We start from the raw sequence: 18768 nt of genomic DNA, 5'->3' as shown, positions 1-18768 counted from the left end.
GAAATGGAGTTTTAACCCAGGGGACAAGGTCTTGGTAATGGTACCCACAGTGGAGGGCAACCTGTATGCCCATTGGCAAGGGCCATATACAGTGCTCGAAGCTGTGGGGCAAGTGACTTATTGTGTGAGCCAACCTGGAAAGTGGAAGCTTACACAGATCTATCGTATACAGTAAATATGCTGAAGCCTTGGAAGGAAAGCTCAGAGACAGCAACTGCAAGAGTGGGTAAGATTCATGTACAGTCCCGAATGACAGATTTCTCGACGAGGTCAAGACGCGTCAAGCTCAAGACATGGTCAGGAGAAATTTAGATGTCTTTTTGATGATTCCAGGGAGGACTAAGATCACTGAGCACGACATTGTTACTCCTCCAGGGGAAGTGGTCAATCTGTGGCCGTACCAGATACCCGAGGTGAAGAGTGATGCAGTACACAAGGAAGTGGAGGATGTTACGCCTGGGGGTTATTGAAGAGGAGCACTGCGGTTTTGCAACAACTTCCGCAGATAAAACCAGGTATCTAAATTTGATGCCTGTCCCATGCCATACGTTGATGAGATGATCAAGCAACTGGCCCAAAGCCAATACTTGACCATTATTGACCTTACCAAAGGCTATTGGCAGATTCCCCTCATCGAGGTTGCCAAGGTGAAAACGGCCTTTTCCACCCCAGATGGCCTATTTCAGTACCGAGTTTTGCCATTTGGTCTTCACGGGGCCCTGGCCACATTCCAGCGATCTATGAATAAGTTCCTCCGGCCCCACCGAAAGTACACAGCCGCATACCTAGATGACATTGTTATCGTCAGCGATGACTGGGAGTCTCATCTGGCCAAAGTGGAACCCGTATTAAAAACTCTGCGCTTCCACGGCTTCACGGCCAATCCAGAGAAGTGTGTGATAGGTACAGTATGTCGGAGGCTAAGTACTTGGGGTACGTGGTGGGCTGGGGCCAAATCAAACCTCACGTCAATAAGGTGGAGACGTTTGCTGCCTGGCCAAGGTCTGAGAGGAAGATCCAACTCAGGGCCTTCTAAGGCCTGGTGGGATATTACCGAAAGTTTGTCCCGAACTTTGCCACCAGAGCAGCTCTGCTCACTGATTGCTTGAAAAACCAAAGTCCAGACAAGCTTGTGTGGACGTTCCAGGTAAATGAGGCTTGGAAGGACTTAAAAAGTGCCCCGTGTAAAGCATCAGTGTTGATAGCCCAGACTTCGGGTAAAAGGTTCATCCTGCAGATGGATGCTTCAGAAATAGGCCTCGGTGCAGTGTTTTTTCAGGAGGAAGGTGGGGAGGAGAAACCAGTTCTCTACCTCAGTAAGAAACTACTAACTAGGGAACAGGATGCGACTAGTCATATAAACAGTGTTTTCAGCTGGTGGGAAGAGAAACTTCCCTCCATTGCTGCTCTCAGAGGGACCGGAAGGTCTCTCTACCTCCCCGCACCCTCCCCTCAGTGTTGCCGATCACTGCTGATTGGCCAGCACGACAGGACCCCCACCCAGCGGCTGCAGACAATGGCAGTCGCTGGGAAAGTAAAGTAACCCCCCCCCCCCCAAACCACCCCCAAACCCCCCTGTGTACCTGGTAGTTGTCTTGGGGGTAAAAAGAAAAGTTGCGATTGTTGCGAAGTTACCGATGTGCCAGTGTTACCAATCTTCCCGACCGATGTTCCAATGTTTGAGAAAATGTTTTAAAAAAAATAATATATATATATATATATTTTTTTTTTATTTTTTTTTAACCAAAATAATTTTGGACAAGGTTAAATTCATGTTCATCACCTAATTCACTAATAAAAAAAACATACAATTTCTGAGTAGTTTTTTTGGGGGGAAATTGTCAGTTAAGTGGTTAAAATGATCTGCAGCATGCATATATTCTGTGTGTAATAGTGGCTCTATCTACATCTGAAATGAAACGTTACAGTGTTTTTCAGGAAAAAAAAGAGACGATTGGCGCTACTGTGTCCCGCCGCAGCATGGTTTGACTTCAAGGGCTGGTTAGAGTGACTGCAGCAAAGGTTTAAGAGGACACATCTGTAGATTGGCTCAGTTTCTCCAATGCACACAGAGGAAAGCACAGGTCAGAGTTCTACACAGCTTGGCATAGTGGTATCACCGATGGTTGCCATGCCCATGAGCTAGGGTTCGATTCCCGCAAAGGACACATTTGTATTGTATACTGTATCTGTGTAAACATTATCATCAACAGTTTTTTTTTCTAATTTTGACTAAACAAGTTCTGCCATACTCTGTATACAGTCTCAAACATGCACACAGATATACAGTCTCAGACATGCACACAGATATACAGTCTCATTCATGCACACACATATACAGTCTCAGAAATGCACACACATATACAGTCTCAGACATGCACACACATATACAGTCTCAGACATGCACACACATATACAGTCTCAGACATGCACACACATATACAGTCTCAGACATGCACACACATATAGTCTCAGACATGCACACACATATACAGTCTCAGAAATGCACACAGATATACAGTCTCAGACATGCACACACATATACAGTCTCAGACATGCACATACATATATAGTCTCAGACATGCACACAGATACACAGTCTCAGACATGCACACAGATATACAGTCTCAGACATGCACACAGATACACAGTCTCAGACATGCACACACATATACAGTCTCAGACATGCACACACATATACAGTCTCAGACATGCACACAGATATACAGTCTCAGACATGCACACAGATATACAGTCTCAGACATGCACACACATATACAGTCTCAGAAATGCACACACATATACAGTCTCAGACATGCACACAGATATAGTCTCAGACATGCACACACATATACAGTCTCAGAAATGCACACAGATATACAGTCTCAGACATGCACACACATATACAGTCTCAGACATGCACACACATATACAGTCTCAGACATGCACACAGATACACAGTCTCAGACATGCACACACATACACAGTCTCAAACATGCACACACATTTACAGTCTCAGATATGCATACAGATATACAGTCTCAGACATGCACACAGATATACAGTCTCAGACATGCACACACATATACAGACTCAGACATGCAAACACATATACAGACTCAGATATGCACACAGATATACAGTCTCAGACATGCACAAACATATACAGTCTCAGACATGCACACACATATACAGTCTCAGACATGCACACACATAAACAGTCTCAGACATGCACACAGATACACAGTCTCAGACATGCACACAGATACACAGTCTCAGACATGCACACAGATATACAGTCTCAGACATGCACACACATATACAGTCTCAGACATGCACACACACATATACAGTCTCAGACATGCACACAGATATACAGTCTCAGACATGCACAAAGATATACAGTCTCAGACATGCACACACATATACAGTCTCAGACATGCACACACACATATACAGTCTCAGACATGCACACAGATATACAGTCTCAGACATGCACACAGATATACAGTCTCAGACATGCACACAGATATACAGTCTCAGACATGCACACACATATACAGTCTCAGACATGCACACACATATACAGTCTCAGACATGCACACACATATACAGAGGTGGTAGAGGCTAAGACAGTAGAGCAATTTAAACATGCATGGGATAGACATAAGGATGTCCTTGCAAAGAAATAAGGATCAATTAAGGTTAGAGATAAAAAAAAAAAAAAGGGGCAGACTAGATGGGCCAAGTGGTTCTTATCTGCCGACAAATTCTATGTTTCTATGTTTCAGTCTCAGACATGCACACAGATATACAGTCTCAGACATGCACCCACATATACAGTCTCAAAAATGCACACACATATACAGTGTCAGACATGCACATACATACACAGTCTCAGACATGCACACACAGATATACAGTCTCAGACATGCACACACAGATATACAGTCTCAGACATGCACACACACACACACACACACACACACACACACACACACACACACACACACACACACACACACACACACACATACAGTCTCAGACATGCACACACATATACAGTCTCAGACATGCACACACATATACAGTCTGAGACATGCACACACATATACAGTCTCAGACATGCACACCCATATACAGTCTGAGACATGCACACACATATACAGTCTCAGACATGCACACACACATATTCAGTCTCAGACATGCACACAGATATACAGTCTCAGACATGCACACAGATATACAGTCTCAGACATGCACACACATATACAGTCTCAGACATGCACACACATATACAGTCTCAGACATGCACACACATATACAGTCTCAGACATGCACACACATATACAGTCTCAGACATGCACACACATATACAGTCTCAGACATGCACACACATATACAGTCTCAGACATGCACACAGATATACAGTCTCAGACATGCACACAGATATACAGTCTCAGAAATGCACACACATATACAGTTTAGACATGCATACAGATATACAGTCTCAGACATGCACACAGATATACAGTCTCAGACATGCACACACATATACAGACTCAGACATGCAAACACATATACAGTCTCAGACATGCAAACACATATATAGTCTCAGACATGCACACAGATACAGTCTCAGACATGCACACACATATACAGTCTCAGACATGCACACACATATACAGTCTCAGACATGCACACAGATATACAGTCTCAGAAATGCACACAGATATACAGTCTCAGACATGCACACACACATATACAGTCTCAGACATGCACACAGATATACAGTCTCAGACATGCACACAGATATACAGTCTCAGACATGCACACATATATACAGTCTGAGACATGCACACACATATACAGTCTCAGACATGCACACAGATATACAGTCTCAGACATGCACACACATATACAGTCTCAGACATGCACACAGATATACAGTCTCAGACATGCACACACACATATACAGTCTCAGACATGCACACAGATATACAGTCTCAGACATGCACACAGATATACAGTCTCAGACATGCACACAGATATACAGTCTCATTCATGCACACACATATACAGTCTCAGAAATGCACACACATATACAGTCTCAGACATGCACACACATATACAGTCTCAGACATGCACACAGATATACAGTCTCAGACATGCACACAGATATACAGTCTCAGACATGCACACACATATACAGTCTCAGACATGCACACACATATACAGTCTCAGACATGCACATATATATACAGTCTCAGACATGCACACAGATATACAGTATCAGAAATGCACACACATATACAGTCTCAGACATGCACACAGATATACAGTCTCAGACATGCACACACATATACAGTCTCAGACATGCACACAGATATACAGTCTCAGACATGCACACACACATATACAGTCTCAGACATGCACACAGATATACAGTCTCAGACATGCACACAGATATACAGTCTCAGACATGCACACAGATATACAGTCTCAGACATGCACACAGATATACAGTCTCATTCATGCACACACATATAGTCTCAGAAATGCACACACATATACAGTCTCAGACATGCACACACATATACAGTCTCAGACATGCACACAGATATACAGTCTCAGACAGCACACACATATACAGTTTCAGACATGCACACAGATATACAGTCTTAGACATGCACACACACATATACAGTCTCAGACATGCACACAGATATACAGTCTCAGACATGCACACAGATATACAGTCTCAGACATGCACACATATATACAGTCTCAGACATGCACACACACATATACAGTCTCAAACATGCACACAGATATACAGTCTCAGACATGCACACAGATATACAGTCTCAGACATGCACACAGATATACAGTCTCAGACATGCACACAGATACACAGTCTCATTCATGCACACACATATACAGTCTCAGAAATGCACACACATATACAGTCTCAGACATGCACACACATATACAGTCTCAGACATGCACACAGATATACAGTCTCAGACATGCACACACACATATACAGTCTCAGACATGCACACAGATATACAGTCTCAGACATGCACACAGATATACAGTCTCAGAAATGCACACAGATATACAGTCTCAGACATGCACACAGATATACAGTCTCAGACATGCACACAGATACACAGTCTCATTCATGCACACACATATACAGTCTCAGAAATGCACACACATATACAGTCTCAGACATGCACACACATATACAGTCTCAGACATGCACACAGATATACAGTCTCAGACATGCACACACACATATACAGTCTCAGACATGCACACACACATATACAGTCTCAGACATGCACACAGATATACAGTCTCAGACATGCACACAGATATACAGTCTCAGAAATGCACACAGATATACAGTCTCAGAAATGCACACAGATATACAGTCTCAGACATGCACACAGATACACAGTCTCATTCATGCACACACATATACAGTCTCTGAAATGCACACACATATACAGTCTCAGACATGCACACACATATACAGTCTCAGACATGCACACAGATATACAGTCTCAGACATGCACACACACATATACAGTCTCAGACATGCACACAGATATACAGTCTCAGACATGCACACAGATATACAGTCTCAGAAATGCACACAGATATACAGTCTCAGACATGCACACAGATACACAGTCTCAGACATGCACACAGATACACAGTCTCAGACATGCACACAGATATACAGTCTCAGACATGCACACAGATATACAGTCTCAGACATGCACACAGATATACAGTCTCAGACATGCACACACATATACAGTCTCAGACATGCACACACATATACAGTCTCAGACATGCACACAGATATACAGTCTCAGACATGCACACACATATACAGTCTCAGACATGCACACAGATATACAGTCTCAGACATGCACACACACATATACAGTCTCAGACATGCACACAGATATACAGTCTCAGACATGCACACAGATATACAGTCTCAGAAATGCACACAGATATACAGTCTCAGACATGCACACACACATATACAGTCTCAGACATGCACACAGATATACAGTCTCAGACATGCACACAGATATACAGTCTCAGACATGCACACATATATACAGTCTCAGACATGCACACACACACATATACAGTCTCAAACATGCACACAGATATATAGTCTCAGACATGCACACAGATATACAGTCTCAGACATGCACACAGATATACAGTCTCAGACATGCACACAGATACACAGTCTCATTCATGCACACACATATACAGTCTCAGAAATGCACACACATATACAGTCTCAGACATGCACACACATATACAGTCTCAGACATGCACACAGATATACAGTCTCAGACATGCACACACATATACAGTCTCAGACATGCACACAGATATACAGTCTCAGACATGCACACACACATATACAGTCTCAGACATGCACACAGATATACAGTCTCAGACATACACACAGATATACAGTCTCAGAAATGCACACAGATATACAGTCTCAGACATGCACACAGATATACAGTCTCAGACATGCACACAGATACACAGTCTCATTCATGCACACACATATACAGTCTCAGAAATGCACACACATATACAGTCTCAGACATGCACACACATATACAGTCTCAGACATGCACACACATATACAGTCTCAGACATGCACACAGATATACAGTCTCAGACATGCACACACACATATACAGTCTCAGACATGCACACAGATATACAGTCTCAGACATGCACACAGATATACAGTCTCAGAAATGCACACAGATATACAGTCTCAGACATGCACACAGATATACAGTCTCAGACATGCACACAGATACACAGTCTCATTCATGCACACACATATACAGTCTCAGAAATGCACACACATATACAGTCTCAGACATGCACACACATATACAGTCTCAGACATGCACACAGATATACAGTCTCAGACATGCACACACATATACAGTCTCAGACATGCACACAGATATACAGTCTCAGACATGCACACACATATACAGTCTCAGACATGCACACACACATATACAGTCTCAGACATGCACACAGATATACAGTCTCAGACATGCACACAGATATACAGTCTCAGAAATGCACACAGATATACAGTCTCAGACATGCACACAGATACACAGTCTCAGACATGCACACAGATACACAGTCTCAGACATGCACACAGATATACAGTCTCAGACATGCACACAGATATACAGTCTCAGACATGCACACAGATATACAGTCTCAGACATGCACACACATATACAGTCTCAGACATGCACACACATATACAGTCTCAGACATGCACACAGATATACAGTCTCAGACATGCACACACATATATAGTCTCAGACATGCACACAGATATACAGTCTCAGACATGCACACACACATATACAGTCTCAGACATGCACACAGATATACAGTCTCAGACATGCACACAGATATACAGTCTCAGAAATGCACACAGATATACAGTCTCAGACATGCACACAGATACACAGTCTCAGACATGCACACAGATACACAGTCTCAGACATGCACACAGATATACAGTCTCAGACATGCACACAGATATACAGTCTCAGACATGCACACAGATATACAGTCTCAGACATGCACACAGATATACAGTCTCAGACATGCACACAGATATACAGTCTCAGACATGCACACACATATACAGTCAAAATTAGAAAAAAAGTGTAGGTGCTACTTATTACACAAATATACAAGTGTCACTTTTCAAATGACGAGAGTCTTACCTTTAGGAGACTGAGCCTACTATACTTCTTCCCATGCCTCCCCATTGCTTTAAAAGGCAGCCTCTGAAGCCCAGCGTTCAGTAGTAAATCATGGTATCAATGCGTGTGACGCCTGAACATCACTGCCGAAATGACAGTCCAGTAAAGTTCTGTGAATCTTATTGCAACATCTCCATTCAATTCATACTGTAGGCAGGCTACCCACTCCGCTGGATAATGGACCATTGCTTTAACACGTACGTTTGCGTCTGTATACACTATTTTTATATATTGATTTATTTTAATTTTATATTTTCTACAGCGTCCCTTTATTTACAGTGCGCTATACAATTCAAGTTCCTGATTGACTCTCTCCATCTGACCATTGGTCTGTGTGTATAACATTACAGTTGTCACTGGCCATTTGCCAAAGCTTGCTAAGAGTACACTATTACAGTACGATTACTGTACTGTATATACATCTGCCACTATTTTCTCTACAGTACTGGATTAGTGGCACATTAGCCACCCAGTGGTGAAAATGTGTATTGCATGATGTGTATGTTGTCGCACCTCAATGAGCCTCTCTGTGCAACAACTCAACAACCTGAGCTATAGCTAAGGCACGACAAATACTCTGTTTATGCGGAGCAACGATGAGGGAGGCTCCATTTGTAATCCTCTATATAAACTACTGTTCTTCTTAAAACAGAGAGGATAATACCTATACCGTACCCTATAAGTTCCCGGAGTCCGCTCTTAGTGTGTCACTGCGCATGGCTAATAACACCATCAGACGTGTACACAGCCTGGCTCGGGTGTCTGTCTAACCAGCCATACCTGCAAGGCAGCCAGAAACTGCTGGAACTCTGCCGGACTATACAGACCGCTGGGCCTCAGTGCGAGTACACCGCTGGAGGCACTAGTCACTCTGTCCTCTAAACGCAGGGGTTCCCAGGCTGTAGCAGCCGTAGTACAGGAATCCTGCAGCTGATAAAGGCACATAGGCTCCATTTAAACATTTTTCTACTTTCCAAAAATAGGATCAGGTTCCGTTACCACATTGTGCTTTATTCACAATACAATATTAGCTCATCTAAAAACAATGTTATTAGTGGACTGTGGATCTAATTCAGCATGGATCGCTAATTAGAGAATTCATAAATGGACCAATTATTGAACTGCCGCACCTGCGCAAGGGGTACTAGTGTCAGAAAATGCGTACGGATTATAAGCGCAATGTAGCCGCTGTTTGACAGGAAGCCGGCATTTCTCTGTGGTAACCTGCCATTCTCTGGGTGTGTCTGAAAAAATGCAGGCGTGCCCAGGCGTTGTTGGGGGAGGGTGTCTGACATCAGCGCAGACCGCTTCCAGCCTGTCTCAGTCGCAGATCAGTGGCAGCCTCAGACCTACTCACATTTGCTCGGATGGCAAAGACTCTTTTATGTTCCGGAGAATTGCGTATGTGTCTGCGAATGGATAGCGTCCTGCGATGTATTCACAAACATGCACGGGGCGTTTTTTCTTCCTGTTGGAGCAGCGCCTTTCTTCTTGCAGACAACGGTAATTTCTCAGATTAACGATGAATGCTGAATGAGGCCCTGTGTTGTATCTAGATGGGACTATTTGTATCACCCTGAGGAAAGCGTTACAGAGGATCAGCGGCCTCTGTCAGGGTGAGATACACAACAGGAAGAGCCTATAAATGTCAGGACCATTTCTTACCCGCTCCTCCAGCGCTGCCAGACGCCCCTCCAGCTGGTGACCCTCGTCCCCTTTCTCCACCTGTAACAGACGCAGCACTGCCGACACACTGCATGGGGAGAGAAATGGAAGCATGTGTCTGAGACATTACACATCTATTATACTGTATGTTGCCATAGCAAAGAGGCAAAAAGAAGGAAAGACTCCTACAGAACCTGGGACTTAGTGACATTGATATTCTACTCCTGGACTCTCCACCAACAAACATACTGTATATAATATTCTGATATTTACTGTATTGTGATGCTGTTTGGTTATTCATATGGACATTATACAAGTGTCCAGTGCGGGATCATCCCTCTCGGGCTGCACAATGTAATATATCACCCACAGAGAACATCGTGGCCTTCCCCTGTTCTAGAGCCAGATGTGACAGCCATAAGAAGACTATTCCGGATCTGAGAGTGACCGCGGTTTGGAGCAGATACTGTCCAGCCTCCTCACACGGGACGACTTCCCGGGGGATATATGTGCTATGAGTAGTGGTCTTGGTTGTAGCATCTGTGGTGCGTGTAAAACACAGATAATGAGCTGAGGGCTCCTGATCTCACGGCAGAGAGATATAGTGTATGGCCACCCACCTGATCTGTGACCAGATACTCCCACTAAGAGATTACACACTTGTATCCTCCCCAGAGAGCTGTGCACTAGCGTCAGTATTAGGACACGTCATAGTCATACCTTTACAGCATAATAACATTGGGAGGAATTTACCTCTCGGCTGTTCCCTTCACCAGATTCTCCTGGCTCTGCTCATCTTGCTGCTGCTGCATTTGCTGGTAGTTGTCCTTCATGTAGGATTCCCAGGACAGCAGCGATGACTCCTGGCCTTCATCTAGCATGCGTCCTGCAAGGACAATGTGTGACAATCAGCGGCAGTAGGGGCGTCTACCACTGCCCCTGTTATTGGCCAGCCAGCCCTGGCACCTGTGCAATGGGTTCGGCAGGTGCGGGGTCCGGCGCATGTGCACCATCTGCGGAAGGACTGTGCATGCCCAAATCCGCAGCTTCTAAGGACTGCACCGACTGCAGCCCATTGAAGCCATATAGGGCTTGCGAGGCAGGGACCTGGCTTCCTACAGGAACTGTGCTCTCAGATTATCGCTGCCCGGTCTGGCAGTAACAGAGGGAGGAACACCTCCCAAAAGCACTGCCTGTAGTGTCTGTGACTGGCAGGTAGGAATTGCAATAGGAAGTCACTGCCACTCACCATGAAGCAGGTGCAGTCTCATGTACTGAGCTGAGGTGGTGGATTATACTGGGGGGGCCTCAGTCCTGCTGCTATAGGTTATATCCGCCACTGGTAACAATTATTACTGACCTTACACACCTACGCCTAATCTCACACTTACTCAGTAACTTGTGGCCTCGTGCTGGTCGCACACAGAAGACATGTTTCAGGACAAGGTACAGATGGGCAAACAGGATGAATGGTGGCGGGGCAACCGGGCGTTCGTTGTATTCTTTTATCAGACCAAAGCGATAGAACTTCCAGAGCTGATCTGCATGACTCTCAACGTCTGAGAATGTGTAACTGCGACAGGGAGAAAGAATAAAGTGCAAACGTTAATCATCCACCACGTTCTTCTCATTACACAATCTGTACAAGGAACTGAAGGAAGGGATGAAGGCATAAAGAATTTACCATAGACTCTAATGAGGTGTGGAGATGAGAACATCACACGCAACACAAGTTTCCCGTTATATAATACACAACTTCCATCAGAGGTACCCGTACCACAATACATATTACAGTGTATGAGATATTGGGTGTAACACGCAACACAAGTTTCCCGTTATATAATACACAACTTCCATCAGAGGTACCCGTACCACAATACATATTACAGTGTATGAGATATTGGGCGTAACACGTACCACACGTGTTCTGTTATAGAATACACAACTGCCATCAGATGTACCCGTACCACAATACATATTACAGTGTATGAGATATTGGGTGTAACACGCACCACACGTGTTCCGTTACATAATACACAACTTTCATCAGAGGTAACCGTACCACCATACATATTACAGTGTATGAGATATTGGGTGTAACACGCACCACACGTGTTCTGTTATATAATACACAACTTCCATCAGAGGTACCCGTACCACAATACATATTACAGTGTATGAGATATTGGGTGTAACACGCCACACGTGTTCTGTTATACAATACACAACTTCCATCAGAGGTAACCGTACCACAATACTTATTACAGTGTATGAGATATTGGGTGTAACACGCACCACACGTGTTCTGTAATATAATACACAACTTCCATCAGAGGTACCCGTACCACAATACATATTAGTGTATGAGATATTGTGTGTAACACACACCACACGTGTTCCGTTATACAATACACAACTTCCATCAGATGTACCCGTACCACAATACATAGTAGTGTATGAGATATTGGGTGTAACACGCACCACACGTGTTCCGTTATACAATACACAACTTCCATCAGATGTACCCGTACCACAATACATATTACAGTGTATGAGATATTGGGTGTAACACGCACCACACGTGTTCCGTTATATAATACACAACTTCCATCAGAGGTACCATACCACAATACATATTACAGTGTATGAGACATTTGGTGTAACACTCACTACACATGTTCTGTTATATAATACACAACTTCTATCAGAGGTAACCGTACCACAATACATATTACAGTGTATGAGATATTGGGTGTAACACGCACCACACGTGTTCCGTTATAGAATACACAACTTCCATCAGAGGTAACCGTACCACAATACATATTACAGTGTATGAGATATTGGGTTTAACACGCACCACACATGTTCTGTTATATAATACACAACTTCCATCAGAGGTACCGTACCACAATACATATTACAGTGTATGAGACATTGGGTGTAACACGCACCACACGTGTTCTGTTTTATAATACACAACTGCCATCAGATGTACCCGTACCACAATACATATTACAGTGTATGAGATATTGGGTGTAACACGCACCACACGTGTTCTGTTATAGAACACACAACTTCCATCAGAGGTAACCGTATCACAATACATATTACAGTGTACGAGACACTGGGTGTAACACGCACCACACGTGTTCTGTTATATAATACACAACTTCCATCACAGGTAACCGTACCACAATACATATTACAGTGTATGAGATATTGGGTGTAACACGCACCACACGTGTTCTGTTATATAATACACAACTTCCATCAGAGGTAACCGTACCACAATACATATTACAGTGTATGAGATATTGGGTGTAACACGCACCACACGTGTTCTGTTATAGAATACACAACTTCCATCAGATGTACCCGTACCACAATACATATTACAGTGTATGAGATATTGGGTGTAACACGCACCACACGTGTTCTGTTATATAATACACAACTTCCATCAGAGGTAACCGTACCACAATACATATTACAGTGTATGAGATATTGGGTGTAACACGCACCACACGTGTTCCGTTATATAATACACAACTTCCATCAGAGGTAACCGTACCACAATACATATTACAGTGTATGAGATATTGGGTGTAACACGCACCACACGTGTTCTGTTATATAATACACAACTTCCATCACAGGTAACCGTACCACAATACATATTACAGTGTATGAGATATTGGGTGTAACACGCACCACACGTGTTCTGTTATATAATACACAACTTCCATCAGAGGTAACCGTACCACAATACATATTACAGTGTATGAGATATTGGGTGTAACACGCACCACACGTGTTCTGTTATAGAATACACAACTTCCATCAGATGTACCCGTACCACAATACATATTACAGTGTATGAGATATTGGGTGTAACACGCACCACACGTGTTCTGTTATATAATACACAACTTCCATCAGAGGTAACCGTACCACAATACATATTACAGTGTATGAGATATTGGGTGTAACACGCACCACACGTGTTCCGTTATATAATACACAACTTCCATCAGAGGTAACCGTACCACAATACATATTACAGTGTATGAGATATTGGGTGTAACACGCACCACACGTGTTCTGTTATATAATACACAACTTCCATCAGAGGTAACCGTACCACAATACATATTACAGTGTATGAGATATTGGGTGAAACACGCACCACACGTGTTCTGTTATAGAATACACAACTTCCATCAGAGGTACCCGTACCACAATACATTTTACAGTGTATGAGATATTGGGTGTAACACGCACCATACGTGTTCCGTTATAGAATACACAACTGCCATCAGAGGTAACCGTACCACAATACATATTACAGTGTATGAGATATTGGGTTTAACACGCACCACACATGTTCTGTTATATAATACACAACTTCCATCAGAGGTACCGTACCACAATACATATTACAGTGTATGAGACATTGGGTGTAACACGCACCACACGTGTTCTGTTTTATAATACACAACTGCCATCAGATGTACCCGTACCACAATACATATTACAGTGTATGAGATATTGGGTGTAACACGCACCACACGTGTTCTGTTATAGAACACACAACTTCCATCAGAGGTAACCGTATCACAATACATATTACAGTGTACGAGACACTGGGTGTAACACGCACCACACGTGTTCTGTTATATAATACACAACTTCCATCAGAGGTAACCGTACCACAATACATATTACAGTGTATGAGATATTGGGTGAAACACGCACCACACGTGTTCTGTTATAGAATACACAACTTCCATCAGAGGTACCCGTACCACAATACATTTTACAGTGCATGAGATATTGGGTGTAACACGCACCACACATGTTCTGCTATAGAATACACAACTGCCATCAGATGTAACCGTACCACAATACATATTACAGTGTATGAGATATTGGGTGTAATATGCACCACATGTGTTCTGTTATAGAACACACAACTTCCATCAGAGGTACCCGTACCACAATACATATTACAGTGTATGAGATATTGGGTGTAACACGCCACACGTGTTCCGTTATATAATACACAACTTCCATCAGAGGTAACCGTACCACAATACATATTACAGTGTAAGAGCTATTGGGTGTAACACGCACCACACGTGTTCTGTTATATAATACACAACTTCCATCAGAGGTAACCGTACCACAATACATATTACAGTGTATGAGATATTGGGTGTAACACGCACCACACGTGTTCTGTTATAGAATACACAACTTCCATCAGATGTACCCGTACCACAATACATATTACAGTGTATGAGATATTGGGTGTAACACGCACCACACGTGTTCTGTTATAGAATACACAACTTCCATCAGAGGTAACTGTACCACAATACATATTACAGTGTATGAGATATTTGGTGTAACACGCACCACACGTGTTCTGTTATAGAATACACAACTGCCACCAGATGTACCGTACCACAATACATATTACAGTCTATGAGATATTGTGTGTAACACACCCCACACGTGTTCTGTTATATAATACACAACTTCCATCAGATGTACCCGTACCACAATACATATTACAGTGTATGAGATATTGTGTGTATCACACACCACACGTGTTCTGTTATAGAATACACAACTTCCATCATAGGTAACCGTACCACAAAACTTATTACAGTGTATGAGATATTGGGTGTAACACGCACCACACGTGTTCTGTTATATAATACACAACTTCCATCAGTTGTACCCGTACCACAATACATATTACAGTGTATGAGATATTGTGTGTAACACACACCACACGTGTTCTGTTATATAATACACAACTTCCATCAGATGTACCCGTACCACAATACATATTACAGTGTATGAGATATTGGGTGTAACACGCACCACACGTGTTCTGTTATAGAATACACAACTGCCACCAGATGTACCCGTACCACAATACATATTACAGTCTATGAGATATTGTGTGTAACACACCCCACACGTGTTCAGTTATATAATACACAACTTCCATCAGATGTACCCGTACCACAATACATATTACAGTGTATGAGATATTGTGTGTAACACACACCACACGTGTTCTGTTATAGAATACACAACTTCCATCAGAGGTAACCGTACCACAATACTTATTACAGTGTATGAGATATTGGGTGTAACACGCACCACACGTGTTCCGTTATATAATACACAACTTCCATCACAGGTATCCGTACCACAATACATATTACAGTGTATGAGATATTGGGTGTAACACGCACCACACGTGTTCTGTTATATAATACACAACTTCCATCAGAGGTAACCGTACCACAATACTTATTACAGTGTATGAGATATTGGGTGTAACACGCACCACACGTGTTCTGTTATAGAATACACAACTTCCATCAGATGTACCATACCACAATGCATATTACAGTGTGTGAGATATTGTGTGTAACACGCACCACACGTGTTCTGTTATATAATACACAACTTCCATCAGATGTAACCGTACCACAATACTTATTACAGTGTATGAGATATTGGGTGTAACACGCACCACACGTGTTCTGTTATATAATACACAACTTCCATCAGAGGTAACCGTACCACAATACATATTACAGTGTATGAGATATTGGGTGTAACACACACCACACGTGTTCTGTTATATAATATACAACTTCCATCAGAGGTAACCGTACCACAATATACATATTACAGTGTATGAGATATTGGGTGTATAACACGCACCACACGTGTTCTGTTATATAATACACAACTTCCATCAGAGGTAACCGTACCACAATACATATTACAGTGTATGAGATATTGGGTGTAACACGCACCACACGTGTTCTGTTATATAATACACAACTTCCATCAGATGTACTGTACCACAATACATATTACAGTGTATGAGATATTGGGTGTAACACACACCACACGTGTTCTGTTATATAATACACAACTTCCATCAGAGGTAACCGTACCACAATACATATTACAGTGTATGAGATATTGGGTGTAACACACACCACACGTGTTCTGTTATATAATACACAACTTCCATCAGATGTACCCGTACCACAATACATATTACAGTGTATGAGATATTGGGTGTAACACGCACCACACGTGTTCTGTTATAGAATACACAACTTCCATCAGAGGTACCGTACCACAATATACATATTACAGTGTATGAGATATTGGGTGTAACACGCATTACACGTGTTCTGTTATATAATACACAACTTCCATCAGATGTACCCGTACCACAATACATATTACAGTGTATGAGATATTGGGTGTAACACGCACCACACGTGTTCTGTTATAGAATACACAACTTCCATCAGAGGTACCGTACCACAATATACATATTACAGTGTATGAGATATTGGGTGTAACACGCATTACACGTGTTCTGTTATATAATACACAACTTCCATCAGAGGTACCCGTACCACAATACATATTACAGTGTATGAGATATTGGGTGTAACACGCACCACACGTGTTCTATTATATAATACACAACTTCCATCAGAGGTACCCGTACCACAATACATATTACAGTGTATGAGATATTGTGTGTAACACACACCACACGTGTTCTGTTATATAATACACAACTTTCATCAGATGTACCAGTACCACAATACATATTACAGTGTATGAGATATTGGGTGTAACACGCACCACACGTGTTCTGTTATAGAATACACAACTTCCATCAGATGTACCCGTACCACAATACATATTACAGTGTATGAGATATTGGGTGTAACACGCACCACACGTGTTCTGTTATAGAATACACAACTTCCATCAGAGGTAACTGTACCACAATACATATTACAGTGTATGAGATATTTGGTGTAACACACCCCACACGTGTTCTGTTATATAATACACAACTGCCACCAGATGTACCCGTACCACAATACATATTACAGTGTATGAGATATTGTGTGTATCACACACCACACGTGTTCTGTTATAGAATACACAACTTCCATCATAGGTAACCGTACCACAAAACTTATTACAGTGTATGAGATATTGGGTGTAACACGCACCACACGTGTTCTGTTATATAATACACAACTTCCATCAGTTGTACCCGTACCACAATACATATTACAGTGTATGAGATATTGTGTGTAACACACACCACACGTGTTCTGTTATATAATACACAACTTCCATCAGATGTACCCGTACCACAATA

The 18768-nt window shown here is 42.4% G+C and overlaps 1 protein-coding gene across 1 annotated transcript in view; it reads right to left on the bottom strand.

The window, feature by feature from the left end:
* LOC134988793 (transient receptor potential cation channel subfamily M member 2-like) overlaps positions 1-18768 on the bottom strand; it is a 734670-nt gene that overhangs the window by 183897 nt on the left and 532005 nt on the right. The window contains exons 23-25 of the mRNA XM_063950575.1: positions 11924-12105; positions 11286-11418; positions 10533-10620 (exon numbers count right to left, since the gene is read on the bottom strand). Of these exons, the coding sequence (XP_063806645.1) occupies positions 10533-10620; positions 11286-11418; positions 11924-12105 (403 nt within the window). The remainder of the gene's footprint in view (positions 1-10532; positions 10621-11285; positions 11419-11923; positions 12106-18768) is intronic.

Source organism: Pseudophryne corroboree, chromosome 2, assembly GCF_028390025.1.
Source record: "Pseudophryne corroboree isolate aPseCor3 chromosome 2, aPseCor3.hap2, whole genome shotgun sequence".
Classification (NCBI taxonomy): Eukaryota; Metazoa; Chordata; class Amphibia; order Anura; family Myobatrachidae; genus Pseudophryne; species Pseudophryne corroboree.
This window is presented reverse-complemented; position numbering and strand designations above follow the sequence as displayed.